Here is an 18,863-nt window from a genome sequence, read left to right as displayed (position 1 = left end):
AGTATTGAATAAAATATGCTCAGAATCGTCTTTTAAACATTATACAACCATTCTATATATGCAAAAACGTCCTATCAAGGATGTAAAGGGCTGGCTCCTAAATTTTTCTATCCTACATAGCTCGAAAACGAAAAGAAATATCTGGATAGCTGTTGAAAAAAAAAATCTTTAAAATTAAAACCTTATCATTGGATAGGAAGAAAGGGCCTGATCCCTCAATAAGGGGCTATAAGGGGCCAAAAGACTTTCATCCATAACTACATGTATGTAATAATTTTATAAAAAGTAAAGAATTTAATCAAAAGATAGAAGTCTTGATATCATTATGATCTAAGAAAGATCATCATCAAAATCATATCTTGTCGAAAAATCGGACGGAAGACCTACTCGTTGCTCGCAACGAGATCGCATCTAGTTATTATCATTATTATTCTTAATTTGTGTAAACCTATGACATAATCATATACATTGAACATCATACAATTTTTAAACTAATTTCCTTTTAGAACACTGACTTTCAAAACCAAAGATAATGCTTTCAGAGAATGTCCACCTGTAACAAGGAACTATTTGATACTTGTTACAAGAGATATAACTCGTACTGAAACTCAATAATTTTAAGCTTTATAGCAAGAAAAAAGTGACTTTAATTTGTGTGAAAAACCATGTGAGTTTAAAAGTGCGTTGAGCTGTATTAGATAATGTTAATTATGGTTAATAATCATATATTGAAAACTATCAGATTTTATTTTTAGACTTTTCACGTGATGCGACAGTCCCTTAATTCCAGCACATTGATTTACAGTATTGAGGTAACCTAAAATTTCAGTGCAAAGGCATAACCTACTTAAAATTCTAGGTTTCGTTTATGAATATTTTTAACACGCATTGCAGTTTCGAAAAATGCTGCGACCCTATCTATATTCTGCAATTTCATAATTTTGGATATATTGTGCAACCAGCTATGAAAAATCACATACCGCAAAATCTTTCTGGGCGACCGTGACAGAAAATGTTTCCTGACAGAAAATTCCACTGAAAATTGATGTCTTCTGCAACATTTTAAGAAAATACGGGAAAATGCACAAGTTAATGACGTCATAATAACCATTTAGGAAGTCATTTGAGAAAAACCATTTGTGTATTCTTATTACAAAGAATTCCTATGATTCAGAAAGAATGAATTTTAATTTCTTATATATTTTCCTATTTTAGAAAGATATAGGGCTTTATTTGTATTGAAACTGTGCCTTCTTCTTTCAATTTATTTACATCTTTTTATTTATTATTTGTTATTCATCAAGTTATCAACAAATTTGCTTGCATCTAGAAATAAATATGGAGGGCACATATATTCTTTGGAATCTGTATCTATGAGAAATCACAATTTTACAGTTTATGAATTCTAAATGATCCAAAACAACCCATCAGCTTTAGCAACAATTATCAATGAGACCTGAAATAAGAAAAAATCACGTCCTAAATCAAGATGAAATTATAATCACAAATAATTATAGTAATTCTGGTTATTATTTTTAGATAAGAAAATACCCGAATACGAAACATTCCTAGGGGAAAATTTAACCTGAGCGATTGTTCAAAAACAATCACTGAATACACGATCCATATTGTCAGAATATTTTTCTTGGGATTACTTTGAAAGATTGACTTTATCTACCCTAAAGAATAACCTAAAAAGGTCCTTCATCTTCTTGGGCTGAGCAATTATTTCCCAGAGAAAAAAAGCACAAGAGATGCCTTACTAATCCGTAATGAACTATCTTCAACAGCCAAATTAATTGAAGAATAATAAAAAACGTTAAATCAGATGGAGCCAAAGCATATTTCCACAAAGCGTGTTTATTAGGAGAAAACCGAACACAAATAGCAGAAGGATTGGTTGAAATGTTTTGGTATAAACTCAAAAACAGCAAAGCATTAGTCAAGGGTATTAGATCAGAAATGGAAAAAAAAACAGTCGCCTCCAACTTTGAAAAAGAAGTAAAAATACTGCTTGAGATTTCAATCATAACTGTTTTCATCATTGAAAGATAACAAAAATTTGAAGCTTCTTTTTGGCATGATAGCAGCAAAGAGGAAAAATGTTTTGTACATGTTTACACCAAAAAAATGAAAATTAAAACTATTAAAAAAACTTTTCAGGAAACTGACCGTAATATTAAAGCACCTTTATGTGAGATCATCAGACTTTCAAGAGATTTTGACGTTTCCGCTGTTGAAGTTGCTGCAAAATATGTAAGGCCACGCCTAGGACATGCCCTATCTTCAATTCAAGATTGAATGGATCTTCTTCAAAATATGTCGAGCAGCAATTCTATATCAATAGATCACCTCAACAATGATGTGGTCTGTTCTTTAAAAAACAAAAGCAAAATGTCAATCGTGCCTTTAAAAGGTGGTGATCTGTGGCATAGACTACGTCATTTACAACAAGAATATCTACAATCACAAGGGAAGTCTTTGTATGAAAAGGAAGCTTTACTCAAAGTAATGCGAGAAATAAGAAATCGACAGATTGAGACATGTAACAAAGAAACGTCGTTTATGGCTCATTTTGTACACCAATTATTAGAGAATGATGACAATGAAACGTTCATGCAATACCTTAAGCTCAACTTGATTTATCCTTCTGAATGAGAAGTCAAGGAATGACTTATCAAAAGGCAAACTAATTGGACCGAACAACAAAATATAAAACATCTGCTAAGTTTGGAGCATTTGTTTAGGGAAATTGGCCAAATTTATGAAGATTTCTCTGAAAAGGAAAATGTCAAGCAGAAGATGAAGATAATAATTAAAAAATTACCATGTTTAGCTGCAAAACTTCTGCTGCTGGGACATCCTTTAGAGATAATGGACGGGGACGCAGAAAACGTTCCATTAGTCTGGTAAAAGAGACTTTTTGAGGAGTCTCAAATCTTAATTGAAAAGAAGAAAATAGTTTCCATTGCAGTCATCGGGGTGCAGGGTTCTGGTAAATCAACTTTATTAAATACAATGTTTGGACTGCAGTTTGCTGTAGGAGCAGGGCGGTGTACCAGGGGAATATATGCCCAGGTAGTGCCTGTGTCAGGTGAAAATTTGGCTTTGATTACATATTTTTTTGGACACTGAATGACTTCGATCCACATATATTTCATACGACAGCCTTTACAAACACGATAATAAACTTGCCTTTTTATCAATGGGTTTGGCTGATATAACGCTAGTAAATGCCAAAGGAGAATCTTCAAGAGAGTAAAAAGAAATCCTAGAAATGGTGATGTTTGGCTTGCTAAAACGCAGAACAGAAGAAGCGTTTTTGTCAAAAGATCACACTGCAAGATTTGTACATCAAAATGTTTCCCATTAGTCAAAAGATACAGATGAATCGCAATTTTTTGTCAAAGCCCTTGATGAAGCAACAATAACTGCTTCAAACTTTTTCAGAATTCAAGATACTGAAAGGTTTTCACAGGTTATCAATTTTAAACCAGACAGCGATATTCATTGCATTCCAGACTTAAGGTCTAGTAGATTGACTGTCAATGGTGAATTTAGCAAAAATGTTGTCAACATTGCTGATGCTATTATGCACTGTGCATCAAATTTTAAACATGCATATATATAAAATGTTTTTCAACACATGTAATCCTTATGGAACTGCATATCATCCGAGACAACAGAATGGAATTTTCGTGGTTTCAGACAAAATGTAGCAGAGGAAGAAATGGAATGTCAGCTGGACAAACACTGGTTAACTTAGATGTATATAAGGAAAAAAAGTTGAAGGAATTGAAACAGCGAAGTTTAGAAAATAATGATCTTTCATTGAAAGAGCATTTTCAAGAGTCTTTGGAAACGAAGAGAGGACATCAGGAAGAAGAATTTTTCGCGTTTATGACGGAAAATCGTAAATCAGATTTCATACAACAAGCATACGACAAAACTCGGAAAACTGTTATCAAAAAAGTAATGGAAAGAGAGAAATTATAGAAAGAGTAATTTACATATGCGAACAAGTAAAAACGCATTTTCTTAGAAACTTCAAAGAGGGTCCCTTCGACAAAAGTTGCGTAAATATTCTGAACAACTGGCGAAAGATAATGTCCAGGTGGAAAATTGGAACTCTGACATTTCCAGTCAATTCCAAAAATTCTGGGAGAAATCGACTAAAGCCTTTTTAGAGGAGGAAAATAAAATGAATAGTTATATCGAAGGAAGAATACTTGCTATGGCATCTAAGAAGTTCGCAAAATATAGAGATTTCTTTCAAAGAAGAGTATGCATAAATCCATCAGAAATGTTTCAGCATCTCACAGAAGAAGGTGAACGGTGTGCCGTATCAAGTGAAATAAATTGCATCCAGAATGAATATAAGCAAAACCTTGAAGATCATGAAGAGGACAGCACTAATTATGAGGAAAGAATTTTAGTTCAATAACTGGATAGGATTTCTGCAAAAATTTAGAAGTGTCAGATTTCTGAAAACTTTTAAAAAGCTATTCTATTGTTTTGTTAACAATATTGCTTTCAAGTTTTTTGTAGAGTGAATGCAACTTTTCTTTACAGTACTAAGAGAGACGAATACGACAAGCTATTTCAAACATATTCCAAAACATTTAAAGAGTGGTTCCATACTTATTTGCAACAGAATCAAGAACTTAAAAGACAGACGGAAACAATATCAGCAACAATGGAAGACAAACCACATCCGGAAATGGAAAAACAATAATGAGGATAAAGAAATTGACAACAACAGACGAAAAGAAATTAACATAGTAAAAGAAAAAGATCGAGGTGAAAGAATAGCTGTATTTCTTAAGGTCTCATTAGATTGCAAAGACGAAGAAGACTTAAGAGAAAAAATTGTTGAGGGTTTTTTCAGAATACTTTGCACGCACGAAAATCGTAAATTTACTTTAATTCGACTTATCCTAAAGGGCCTGTCAAAACATGGGGATAGTAAGAAATACAAATATTACATAATTGATCCAAGAGAATATGCATTTAAGTGGACTTCAGATCAAATAATAGCCTTTTATAATCCATCTTCCTCTAGAGAAAGCTCCAATGTTAATTCTGATATGAAAGAAACCTTGAATAATTTTCCTGATTACGATTCATGGCTGGATGCATTGGAAGAAACAATGAAGAAGAACAGATGATGGTCTTCTGATATTTCAAAATTTAAAACCGAAAAGTCCATACCTGTTTCTTACATTACTAAATTGAAAAATACTTTTGAACAAATCGTCTTCCTCTCATGAAAAAAGACAGAAGATTCGAACAGAGTTTGAATCATTCTGGAACAGTATCTGGGGATGTTCTTATGCCTGTCATTGGTGTTGGTAACCATGTAAATTTGCTCTGGGTGTTCATTCGTCCCATCAATGTATTTAACATCGTCCTGCAGGAATACATGGATTGAGAAACAAAGAGACACAGAAAATGAGCATTGAAATATGTAATTTTTTAGTTGAAAGTTCTCAAAGTATTTTTTGCGGGGAATTGTGTAACTGTAGCATTAAAGACAAAGAAATTTATCATCCATGTTTACAATACATGGAATATATGAAGGATCCATGGTTCATTGCATCCATGTCTACCCACTCAGGGTGGGTTTATTGGAGGTGGGTGATGAGCACGTTTGGCAATGAATTGGCAAAGGTTTTCGGGGCAGAGAATCCTGATATTCCAAGTTCATGAAATGAAATTTCTTAAGATGACGCGGAAAGAAGCCTTGATGACTGAATGTTTATCGTTGAAGAATGACAAGTTTATAATAATTAGGTAAAATAATTAATAATAATAATAATAATACTTTATTTAAAGAATGTAACCTGATTAGTGCAAGCACTATTCTTCCCCAGGGCCTTCTGACAATTAACAATTTAAAGATACATAGTTATACACATACAGACATATTATAAATATATCCATAAATATACAAATACAATTAAACAGGAATCGCAAATTATTCTGACATTGTTTAAGATATTGTTTTATTTGTCTGTTGAAAGCATTAAGAGTTGGTGACATTTTTATGTGCACCGGTAAAGCATTCCATAATATGGCGCCAGAGTACTGGAATGAATTTTCAAAAAGTTTACATTTATGAATTGGCACACACAAATCAACATTGGATTCAGATCGAAGAGTATATTGGTTATTAATTTGAAATTTAATCATTTCATGTAAATAAGTAGGACAATAATTAAAGATGGATTTATATAACAATACATATTTATTTACAGTAAGCTGTTCATATACAGTAAGCCAATCAAGTTTATCAAAAAGGGGTCTAGAGGGTGCATCAGGGGGAGCATCTAAAATATACCTTGCAGCACGTTTTTGAAGTTTATGAACTCTGTCAAGATTTGATCTGGACGTATTTCCCCAAATTGTTAGGCAGTAATCAATGGTAGAGGCATAATGTATGCATTATAAAACAATTTACGTGTTTCGAGAGGCAGATATTTTTTAATTCTACGGAGTGCAGAAATTTTACTTGACAGAGTTTTACATACATGGTCGATATGTACATTGTATTGTAAAGAATTATCTAGATATACTCCAAGAATTTTTTCATATGTTACATTGTCTAATTTCTGCTTCGAGACGTATAAAGGAAAATCATGGTCTAAGAATTTTGATTTCTTTTGATGTGTCCCTATTAACATGCATTTAGTTTTTGAGGCATTAAGTATCATTTAATTTTGAGTTCACCATTTTTCTATACAAGCAATATCCATTGATAATGAATTTACTATAGATTGGGAATCTTTGCCGGAAGCATGTAAAGTGGCATCATCAGTAAACAAATCTATGTTTGAATTTTTGATATAAAGTGGAAGATCATTAATGTACATTAAAAACAGAAGAGGACCTAGTATAGACCCCTGTGGAACTCCCGCTGTGACTTGCTGATAAGATGATTCTTTGTTAGACAGATGGACACTTTGAAGCCTGTCACTTAAATACGATCTAAACCAATGTAAAGTTATTTCATCAAAATTATAACATTGTAGCTTTTTAAGAAGAATTTCATGATTTACTAAGTCAAATGCCTTACTGAAGTCGAGAAAGACAGTACCAACAAGTTTGCCTTGGTCCATTTCATATAACCATTTATCTGTAATTTTTGTAAGGGCTGTTTGACATGAATGCAATTCTCTGAAACCTGATTGAGATTCTATTAAAAGATCAAAGTCTGACAATAGTAATCGTACATATTTTGCCACATGTTTTTCTATAATTTTTGATAATGTTGGTAAAATAGAAATGGGCCTGTAGTTAGTTGGATCTAGCTTATTTCCCTTTTTATAAATAGGTGTAACTTTGGCAAGTTTAAAGCTTTTCGGGAAAATACCTGTAGTAATACTAGTATTTATTATATGGGTTACAGGTTTATGTATTATTTTTGCAGTAAGTTTTAATAAACGTGGACCAATGGTATCTACACCTGATGATTTATGAACATCTAGTTTGTTTAGTAAGGAAAGCACTTCGTCAGGGCTTATAAGCGGGATACAAAACATTTCTGATCCCAATTTAGACTGTACAAAATTTAAAAGGCCATCGAAATCACACTCTTCTTTATTTACTCATTCAAGGAGTTTAGCAGAGACATTTGAGAAATGAGAATTAAATATCTCTGCAATTTCTTGTGTATCCTCTGTTACATTATTATTTTGTTCAAGTGCTGTCGGACTATAACTTTTTGGAGTAGAAGCTAATTTGTTTAATGCATCCCACATCTGACGTGGATTTTTGTTTTGCTCTACAGTTGATTTATAATAATTAATTTTTGCATTTTCAATCAGTGATGTTACTTTATTTCGCCATAATCTGTAGTTTTCAAAGTCCTTATTTTTATGAAAGTTATTGCGCTTGTACTGTGCTTCAAGAATTTCTTGGGTTAACCATTTTGGTCTTGCATCATACTTCACTCTTTTAGATTTTATTTTTGCATGTTTGTCTAGTACAGCATTAAAAAGTGAATAAAATTTATTTAAGGCATCATTAGGATTAGAGAGTGAATCTAAGGATTGAAAATTAATTTCATTAAACTTTTTGAAGCCTCTGTATGTTATCTCCGTGTGCTTATACTTCTTAACATAATCATGTAGTTTTCTTGTAAAACAAATAGGATAGTGGTCAGAAATTGCAATTGGCGGTACTACAGATTCACATATGTTCTCAGGTAGGTTAGTATATACATGATCAATTAGAGTTGAGGAGACATTTGTTATTCTCGTGGGTACATTAATTATCTGTGAAAAGTCATATTCTTCAAAAGCAGAGGTCCAGTATCTTGGGGGGTCTTTCATCAGATCAATATTAAAATCACCTGTTAAAATAATTTCAGCATCGTCACAGCGGGATGCACAATTTATCTCCCGTGTCAGACTTTCTACCCAGCATGTGGTGGCAGATGGGGGCCTAAATGCAGTACAATAAAAAATTGGTTTTGAGTTTGGGATGTTAATTTCAAGCCATATTGTTTCTATGTCACCTATTTCAAAATCATTGCGACGTTTGTAATGCAAATTATTTGAGATATATACAATTATTCCTCCTCCTGATTTCCTTAATCTATCTCTTCTCTCAAAATTAAATCCATTAATATCTAGTTCAGAATTATCTGTCTGTTCATTCAGAAACGATTCACAGATACCAAATACATCAATAGAATGATAGCCTGAAAAAAGAAGCTTAAGTTGGTCAATTTTAGGCAAGATGTGACATATATTTAGATTCCCAAATCTAAGACCTTTTTTGATGAGTCCAAAATTAAATGAACTTGAATTTTTCTTCTGTGGTTTCTCATTAATTTCAGGATTTAGTAAGTTTGAATTTTCCTTTGATGAACTGGTAGTTTGGGATGTACATTTATGAATTTTCCTAGGAGATACATTTTTTATAGAACCATTTACATCATTTTCATTATTATAACGTGTATAGGATTTAGAATCTTGACTTGTGAGTAATATATTAGTATTGTGTGAATTACAGAGATATGAGCATTTACATGATATTTCACCGCATTCACCACAAAGATTATCTAAAACACTAAAGGGGTTCAAGAGAAATGGTTTTTCGGCAATTTCCTCTTTGCCGAATTCCTAATAGGAACAGTGTTTTGCCTTATGTCCTGAAGAGTTACAGATCCAGCAAACAATTTTACATCCATGCCTACAATTACGTGAGGAATGACCATTTTCACCGCAATAATAACACACATTCGCATTTCCATTTTTTCTACTATTCTGATGGCGGGCCTTGATGACCAGAATGTGCGCATTATAGGAATTCAATAATGTAGATGTTCGCTTGTCAGATAAGTGAATTCCATCCTTCCAGAACATACCTGATGACTTGAACTTATCTTGTAGAGAGATCATGTTGACACCATATTCCTCATATACAAATCTTATCATTTCATTCATGTGGGTAACATCAGCATCTCGTCGTGGTGGTATTTCCGATATGAATATTTCGGTATTTGGGGACCTCCTCTGGATTTCAAGCACAATTTCAGTGAGATGACATTCACTGGTCTCCAATTCCCTGTCGTTGGCAGCATCATTTCCCCCGGCAAGTACGATTATTGACCGAAAGGACGATAGGTCGGTTTTCTGGAGAATTCTCCTGATGTCTGACAGCCGAGCCCCTCTGTTTGTTCGGACAGCAACATGCCTCAATAATCCACGGGTACTTATTCGTTGGAGGATAGAATCACCAATTATCAGTACGGACTTTACAGATGGAACGTCTGACTCCAGTTGCTGGTTCATGCTGGGTTTATTGTTATTTTTCTGGCTTTTCGGATCAGTTTCTGGGGATGTTGACGAATCTGTTGTCTCCACTCTAGAACACTGTGTGTGTCTGGTTACACCTTGTGATTTGGAATCCTTTAGGTCCCTTGTGTCAATCGCCTTAGTTTTTGTAACTGGCTCCCTTGTTTGGGTGGTTGCATCCACAGAATTTGTATTTTTAGCCTGTAGAGATTGCAGCTCCAGCTTAAGTCTAGCAACTTCTTCGGAGAGATCAGACACAGTCTTTGTAAGTTTTTGAATTACATCAAAACTATTGCAGTTGAGACATGGCCGAGCTTCCATTTCTTGCGATTTGCAGTGTTTAGGTGTAGACATATTTTGTGGCTCTGGCATTCCTATTCCTTCGATTTTACTGACTTCAGTTATTGGTAGATGATTAATTTGATTTAGGAAATCTGTAAGCCAACTGAGTCTTTCACTCCCTTGAATGTGGATTGTTTGGGTAGATTTATACAGCGTAGCTGTAACATTACCATTATATGATTTGTAGATGTTTCCATTTTTAAATCCAGTTTTGGCAAACAGTAGATCATTGTTAAGAATGGTCACAATGTCGTCGAATTTATCTTCCTCATAGTTCAGTGTTACACTCTGTTTGTTGAATCTTACTTGTATGAAATCTGGCACATGAACATCAAGGAATGGGTCTTCATCATCAGGTATAGAATTTGAATTTCCTTGTGAAAATGAAAGTCCAAGGGTATCCAGAATAGATTTAAATAAACTTGTATTTTCGTTCAAATTGATTGACTCCATTATTAATCATATACAGAAGCACAGGTAATTACTGATAAGGAGGAGCATTGTAAAACACGTTTGGTCACCTCGAGATCTTATCTTATAATGATTCAAGCAATGTAAATCCCTGTACATGTATATATGCCCAATAAAAAGTTAATATAACAATCAATGTCCATCCTAGGGAAATTAAACACTATCTAATGACTTATTTTTTTTGGCATGATTGTATACTGTTTAACGTCCCTCTCCGTTTAAAAAATGGAGGTTAATTTAATAATAAAAAAATTAATTCACATCAAATCAAAATGAGAAAGTGATGCATAATGTTTTTATAAATTTAATCAAATTTTGTTAGCAATAACCAAAGTAAGCTCTTGATTTATGTCATTCTCGGTAACAGTTCAGTTTCCCTTATCTCCGTTGCAATCGATTGCTTTCATTGTTTCTCCTCTACTATGGGACTGATAATAAGGGTATGTTTTGCAATTTCATCTTCTGATTTTATAAATATCATTAATTTAAGTTATCTAAGATATTTTCCTGTACATCTTTAACCCCTGTTTTGAAGTAACCGATCCTTTAAGATGCAGTTTTTTTTCCTATTTATGAAGTTGTTTTTTTTCCGTTTTTCGAATTTCTTCCTTATTCCTCAAAACAATATTTATTTAATATCAATTTACTTATTGGTACTTATCTATAATAATGACAAATTTAAGTTCAGGCATAACTTAAGAAAAACAATAAAATTCGGGATGTGAATTCTTTAGAAAAAAAATATATATCTTAGGAGAGAAACTCCTTGTTTTTTATTTTGTGTTATAATTTTTTTCTCTCACAATCACAATTTTACGTTCATTATTTTGAACCAGGAAGTCATGTCACTATAATCCTAGAAAGTCCATCTTTAGTACAATATCATATTTATGAAATATTTTAAATCGTTTGCGTTGTTACACCAATTACATGATTTTTCATACGCACATTTATCTCATTATTTTTTTTTATTTTTTTAGTTAAGGCCTGTTTGTTAAATAGCATATCAGAATTTAACATAATAAAGTTCATTTGAATATTCATTATATGTTTTTATTAAAACATCAATAAGGATCTATAAATTATACAACAAGTTCTCTGTTGCTGGTGAAACGTTCAGATACAGATTTCTTCTTGGAGAGTGAAAGAGAGAGAGAGAGAGAGAGAGAGAGAGAGAGAGAGAGAGAGAGAGAGAGAGAGAGAGAGAGAATGGAAACAAGAGAGAAAAGGGAAAGAAAAGGACACGGGGCGGAATTGAAAGAGAGAGAGAAGGAGAGAAAAAATGGAGAGGAGAGAACGAGAGAGGAGAAAGAAAGAGAGAGGGAAAGATAGAGAAAAGGGAGACGAAGGAGAGAGAGAGAGAGGGAGAGAGAGAGAGAGAGAGAGGAGAAAGGTAGAAAGGGAAAGATATCTATATCTATATCAAGTCTTTTTTCATTTAGAATTTAGAACTTCATCTCTTTATCAAGTCTCCTTAATTCAGAATTATATCTCGATATCAAATATCCTTAATTCAGAATTACGTATCTATGTTGACTCTCCTTCATTAACAAAATATTAGTTTAAATAGTCCTTATGTATTAGGAGAAATCTATTTTATAATATATATGTTAATACCAAAAATATGATCAACTATTTTAACTTTTTTAACATTTGTATTATAATTTGTCTTTTATTATGATATAAATGGACTATGCGTATTAAGAAATAGACGTGATCGGGAGAGGGGGATTTTAATTGTTTTTCGTGGACATAGTAATCTTTTAAATTGAAATATCAAAATTATGGGTAAATTCATGCTGTTTAAAAAATGCAAGCTAATTAGATAAAAAGAATTATTCAAATTCAAAAGAAAAGATATGCATAATGGTGCTATGAATTTAATAAAAGTCACGTTAACTGTTTCTACGAATTTAATAAAGTTAAGTTAAATTTAATAATTATCAACAGTTCTATAAATTTAACAAAAATTGTGTTTAATATAGTAATAACCAACACTACTGGCTAAAATTAAGTCAATCCCAGAGACTGTGACATTTTTTTTCCTCTCAGTTCACAATGACTGTTTACATTTTCATTCATCCGGGTTTTCTTGTAGAATGTGACCTCATTTTTCTTTTATCTCAGTTTACAACACACAGTTTTCATTTTTATCTATCTTGGTGCTTTTCTACGATGGGACTGACTGACGAAAATGAAGATATTGCTGATTTCTTTTCTATTTTTGCATATTTTTCTTCCGTTTTAAAATATATCTTTAATTTTTAACATTTATCTTTAGTTCTTTTTCCTGTACATCTTTAACCCCTGTTTTGAAGTAACCAATCTTTTAAGATGTAGTTTTTTTTTCTATTTATGAAGTTGTTTTTTCCGTTTTGGAATTTCTTCCTTATTCCTTAAAGCAATATTAATTAAATATTTATTTACTTAATGCTTCTTATTTATCATAATTACAAATTGAAGAACAATCATTACGTAAGAAACAATAAAAAAATTCAAGAAAGAATTTTTTTCTAGGACTAAATGCATAAACTTTAATATTTAATATTAAAAACACATTTTTTTAAATGTTTCTTTTCTCCACTTTCTATTTTTTAAAATAAGAAATACAGTTACCTCTGCATTATTATACTTTTATTTCAATCAAAACTTCGCTAGTGTAATCAAACACAGTACAAACATGTAATATGTTCTGCCAAAATCATAGAATAAGCTTTTTTTTAAAATGAGAATAAAAAGACGTTCTTTGAAAATATTTATATCAGCATGCACCCAACCCTTTCAAAACTAAACATGACGAATGCCAATTCAAATATCATGCAAGTACATGTATTTATTAAACCGAAAAAAAAAATCAGAATTTCAATTGCCAAAAAGTAAAGCATGCATAATAGACACATTTATGCATATTTTGATGTCATAAAGCAATTCAAATTAATTTGGAGAATTTACAACTTCAAAAACTATAAAAATTATATAGACTAATTATTCGGATACAATACCTAATGAAAATTAATTTAAGCCCAAAAAAGATAAAATTGTTCCTAAAAAAAGATGGGGGTATACTAAATAATATGTGCATTTTCCTCTGCTACAAGTATAAAACCTGCCTGTCTTTAGATATTTTTAAAACAATGGTTTCGACATGGTCAGTTCTAGTAAGATCAGCTCCATTAAATTGCAGTTTCAAAAAAAATATTAAGGAAAAAGAGACTTGTTTTGTGGGCGAAGAGATAAGATACTTATGACAAGATTGTCGATTGTCAAGAAACACGCGGTGGGTGTTACCGGTCATCAGGGAATCCTCACACCTCCATGGCACCTGATTCCACTCTGATGTTTTGGAGGCCTGTATGCTCTACTCCTTTTTTATAATGTTTAATGGACTTTTGAGCTGGAATATTATTCTTTATCTCCAAATATTTCATATGTTATAGAGGTACATTATGTTTTGAGGTCATTCTATAAAAAAAGTGGCATTGGTACCTTTTGAATAATTGTTAACCTCATATTCAAATTGCTTTTGAGAATTGAACAAAAACTTTAAGTTATTCTTAAGAAATACAAATAATCTTAAATAAGTATTAAAAATTCTACAATTGTGGCAAGTGTACCTTCAACAAATTAAAGAATGAATATTAAGGAACACAAAAGTCTCAATAAGTATTGACTTATTTATCTATATTTATCAATTAAAAATATAGTATTTAAAACAATATGCCCACTTTTAGTTTTTAAAATTGGTATCTACAAAATAACGTTTTAATAATGCCATTCACTACATTCACTACCAACATTACTCTGAATTTGACCTATGACCCATGCATCCTGAATATTTTATTTTTTCTTGACTGTCGAATGAAATTCGCTGCTGAACGTTTCGGTGTTGTGGTAGAGTAACATTTTAGGGAAATTTCAACTTCCCGTTTTAAGGGTATATAAACTACGGATTTTTTAGGGAAACTTATTGTCAGACAGCGCGCAGTAAAAACCATGGCAGGAGTTTGGGCGGCTATCTTTGTGTACGTCTTGTTCGTTTGTACGGCTAGTCAGAAAATTTATTCCGATGAAAAACATGACTGTGACCGTAATGATCAGACAAATAAAATATTGAACGAAAAGATTGAGTACTTAAAACAGGAGAACACGAGACAAATTGAGTCTTTAAAACGAGAAAACGCGAGACAAATTGAGTCCTTAAAACGAGAGAATGCGAGAATTAATGTTATTCAAACGAACATTAAAGAAGAATTTTACGAGATGTTTAACATCATGATGAAAAATGTAACCAACATCCACGAAGATTTGAAGAGCAGTATACTGCAAACCATCAAGTCAGGTATTTATCTCTATCTCTCGTTCTCTCTCTCTCTCTCTCTCTCTCTCTCAGAGTAAATTTTATATAATGATTATTATCATATCATGTATTTATTCTTTTCTCTTTCAGAGTTACACAAATATAAAGATTGCAAGGACATCTATAATAATATTAATACAGAATCTGGTGTGTATGAGATCTATCCATTTGGTAATAACAGCAAGGTCAGCGTCTTCTGTGACATGATGACAGAAGGTGGAGGGTGGACAGTAAGATCTCTTTATCCTTCTCTCTCTCTCTCTCTCTCTCTCTCTCTCTCTCTCTCTCTCTCTGTTTTACTCTCTCTTTATCAGTTTCTCTGCCCCTTTCTCTGTGACAGAAGGTGGAGGGTGGACAGTAAGATCTCTCTCTTTCTCTCTTTTCTCTCTTTCTCTCTCTCTCTCTCTCAACGATCAATATTAGCTTTTATTTCTTGTACTGTACGTGGAGAGTGAACAATAAGATTCCTCTCTCCTTCTTTCTCTCTCCACCTCCCTCCGTTCCCACTTTCTCTCACCTAATTTCTCTCTTCTCTTTTTTCTTTATCTTTCTCTCATTCCCCTCTCTCCGCCTCTCTCCCCCCCTTTTTAATTTCCTCTCCCCATCTCCCCTTTTCTCTTTCTGTTTTATGCCCAACGATCAATTTAAGCTGATATTTCTTTAAGGAATTATAAATCTTTTATTTTAAAACTGATATTAAATCTCTTTGCTAAAATCAACAAAAAATGGCGATGAATGAACATTGAGTAATTTTTTTAATCTAATTTACATGAAGATAATAATAATAATAAAAAAAAATAAATATAAAATAACATTATTTTTTTAATAAGATTTTTGTATGAAGCTTTTTTGTAAAAAAAAAATCATTACGTAAAAAATGATTATATTAAAAAAAAAATAAATAGGTTTTGAGTGATTGTTTTAATGAATACCCTATTTGAAACATTGTTCACAGTAAAACATAGCATAAAAACCACTCTTCACTACTTCTTTTAATAAACCCGACATAATTAATAAATCCTTAGGCTATCCAGAAACGTGTGAGTGGTTCGGTGTCATTCGACAGAACCTGGACGGACTACAAAACGGGATTCGGGAATCTTAACGGATCCTACTGGATTGGTAAACTATAAACAGTTATGGAATGACTACAGAGGACATAGCAAATTTATGGCTTCCCAAGGGTTAGGGTTCCAGATGTAGAAATATTCCCCTCCCTCGGGGAACCATGAATTTGCTATTTACATTGTACCCATTTTATAACTCTGTAATATTTAATGTTGTTTTAGGGGATGATAATTCTTCTGATTATTAACAGTTTAAATTAGCATTTAATTTTTTAGCAGTTCAAATGAAGTTTATAACAATTTATAACAATTTATGTAAAATACAATATATAACGATTTCCCTACTTTGATTTCAAAACATGTATGTTCATTGCTGCATGCACAACACAATTAGAAATTTCTGCATACCTTCATAATCATATGTTGAATTATATGACAACTTGAAATAAATATGTTTTGCTTTATTAATTCTTTATATATTATACGACGATAAAATATTTAAGGAAATGACGTTATACATCAACTTACTAAGAGAAGTAACACCTCCCTCTACGTATCTATCACACTGACTAATGGGACAAGGCTCTATGAATTATACAACCAGTTCTCTGTTGCTGACGAAACCAACAACTACCGACTTTTTCTTGGCGGACCAGCCACCGGGACCCTAGGTAGGTAAACGGAAAAAAAGAATGTACGAATGACGACCTATATTAAGGAGAGAGAGGGAGAAAGAGTTTAATTTCTTGTGACAGATAGACAAATGCCAATTCTTTCTGTGAGAATCAACCCTAGAATTACGTAATTAATGGAGGGGGATGCGTGGATATCAATATTTTGAAAGTAAAATTTTCCTTGTATATTGAAAATCAAGAGTCCCTACTATATGGGCCAATCAGTAATAAATTGCTAAAAGATTGAACATTTTCACGTCATAAACACTACATGCGCACTTGTACGTAATGTTGTTAGATACATAACTAATACAGAGAAATCAATGAAGGTGTTAAACGATTATTGAATTAAAAAAAACAACTTGCATTGGAAATGTAATTAATTACAATCGATAACAATGACTTTTTGTAATTATCCCGCTTTTGTGTTGAACGGCTCAATTGCCGTGTAGAACATGTATTATAAATCAAAATTTCTAGTTCTCAACCGGCAAGTGATGGCGTCACCATGTGAGTGAAAAATGCTCGAGAGGAACGCTAAACTGCATACATTCAATCAATCAATCATTCTTTCACTTCTGTTGAGAGTCATCAACATGTTCGTATACAGTCAAAAAACAAATCAAATGACAATAAAAAAACAACGTTAAATATTAAATGAAAACAGTGTTCATTGTAATTGAAAGCAGTGCAATTTAAAGTTAATTCAAAAAAAGGTTTTATTGTTGAATACTATAGATGCTTTAAGATTTAAATGTTTAGTAAATAATAATGATCTAATCTGAAATAGGTGTTCGTGTTATATTTTTCTTTGATAATTTTACAGGAGACTCTATATTTAACACTGGTAATTCTAACAAAGATCTGTCTGGGATGTACTTCACCACCCCAGACAGAGACAATGACAGATATGGTGGTGTTAACTGTGCTGCTCTCAGTGACCGTAGAGGAGGCTGGTGGTTTAACGCCTGTCACCGAGCCTTCCTGAACGGTCAATGGTCCCCGGAGTCCTGGGATTGGCCATGGTATCCCACAGTGACTGATGGTAAACAGATAAAAGAGACCCTCATGATGATCAAACATAACTGACTTTTTATATCTTTATATCCATACTTGTTCACGCATGATATGAAAAGTTAAATACTTTTATTATAGATGATGAAAACTTAATTTTTAGACATAAGGGTGGTTTCTATAATATATACATTGTAACAAATATATAGATATAATGTTATTATGTGTAATGAATCTATTGAAAAGTCCTAATATGTATTATGTTTAAGATCGTGTTGTACATGTAATATTCATTACTAAAAAAAAAAAAAAGAAAATCGCATTAACTATTGTTACATAATAAAAGATTTGTTTTCATTTTATTAATTGTCGTTTTATTATTAATAGTCTAATGATATAAAGTATGTTAACAACAAAGACAATGCTTTTTTTAATACATTCCTTGAATTTCAACTGATCCCCGTTAAAGGTCACATAACTGGGTAGAAGTAGTATCCATCAGTCTGTCATCTCCGTACATGCGTGTTGATAATTAGAATTTCATTCTGTTACAGTTTATAAATGATGTAGAGATGATAATTACGTAAATTTTATTTTCAAACACCAATATTACTCGTTACTTGTTCGTGTATTTTATATATACACTGTGTGAAAAAGGCTGAATGTAATGCCAAACCAATGAATGGGAAAACAAAGTATTATATGATGCCTTTTTATGACATTAACGTTGAAGGCCTTGACAGAGTAACGACATAAGCGAAAATCAAATGTCCCACTTTTCTTGAGCAGTTTGAAGTTTTATAAGCCACCTTTAGAAACCTTAACGTCACACTGAAATATATTTGAGTCTCTTAGACAAAAATGCTACAGATCCCTTGAAGTAAATGTTGTTCATTTTACGGCGCTAAATTTTGCGCATGGATAGGGATATAAAAAATGCATGGTTATTATCTTGAAATATATGCGATATTTGGGCGAGGGTAAGAAAACGTGATAGAGGGCGAGGCTTGCGTTTTCGACCCTTATCCCAAATATCGCTTATATTTCAAGACAATTATCATGTATTTTGTTTATCCTGCAACAAAATTTTACATTTGAACGTCCAAAACAAGCTTTTTCCGACTGATTTAGGCAC

General features: G+C 32.4%; 1 protein-coding gene across 5 annotated transcripts in view; it reads left to right on the top strand.

The window, feature by feature from the left end:
- The window catches only part of LOC134271512 (fibroleukin-like), a 253,551-nt gene that overhangs the window by 152,603 nt on the left and 82,085 nt on the right, over positions 1 to 18,863 (top strand). For 3 of the 5 annotated variants that reach the window (XM_062753702.1, XM_062753700.1, XM_062753707.1), the window contains exon 5: positions 17,541 to 17,861. In XM_062753702.1, coding sequence (XP_062609686.1) covers positions 17,541 to 17,803 — 263 coding nt within the window. In that variant the 3' untranslated portion in view covers positions 17,804 to 17,861. Of the gene's footprint in view, positions 1 to 14,586; positions 14,956 to 15,063; positions 15,204 to 15,998; positions 16,096 to 16,543; positions 16,712 to 17,540; positions 17,862 to 18,863 lie in introns of those variants that run through there. The other 2 variants (XM_062753705.1, XM_062753701.1) reach the window with 2 other exon arrangements.

Source organism: Saccostrea cucullata, unplaced genomic scaffold (genome assembly GCF_032062105.1).
Source record: "Saccostrea cucullata isolate Sc308-1 unplaced genomic scaffold, CSIRO_AGI_Scuc_v1 ctg352, whole genome shotgun sequence".
Classification (NCBI taxonomy): domain Eukaryota; kingdom Metazoa; phylum Mollusca; class Bivalvia; order Ostreida; family Ostreidae; genus Saccostrea; species Saccostrea cuccullata.
This window is presented reverse-complemented; position numbering and strand designations above follow the sequence as displayed.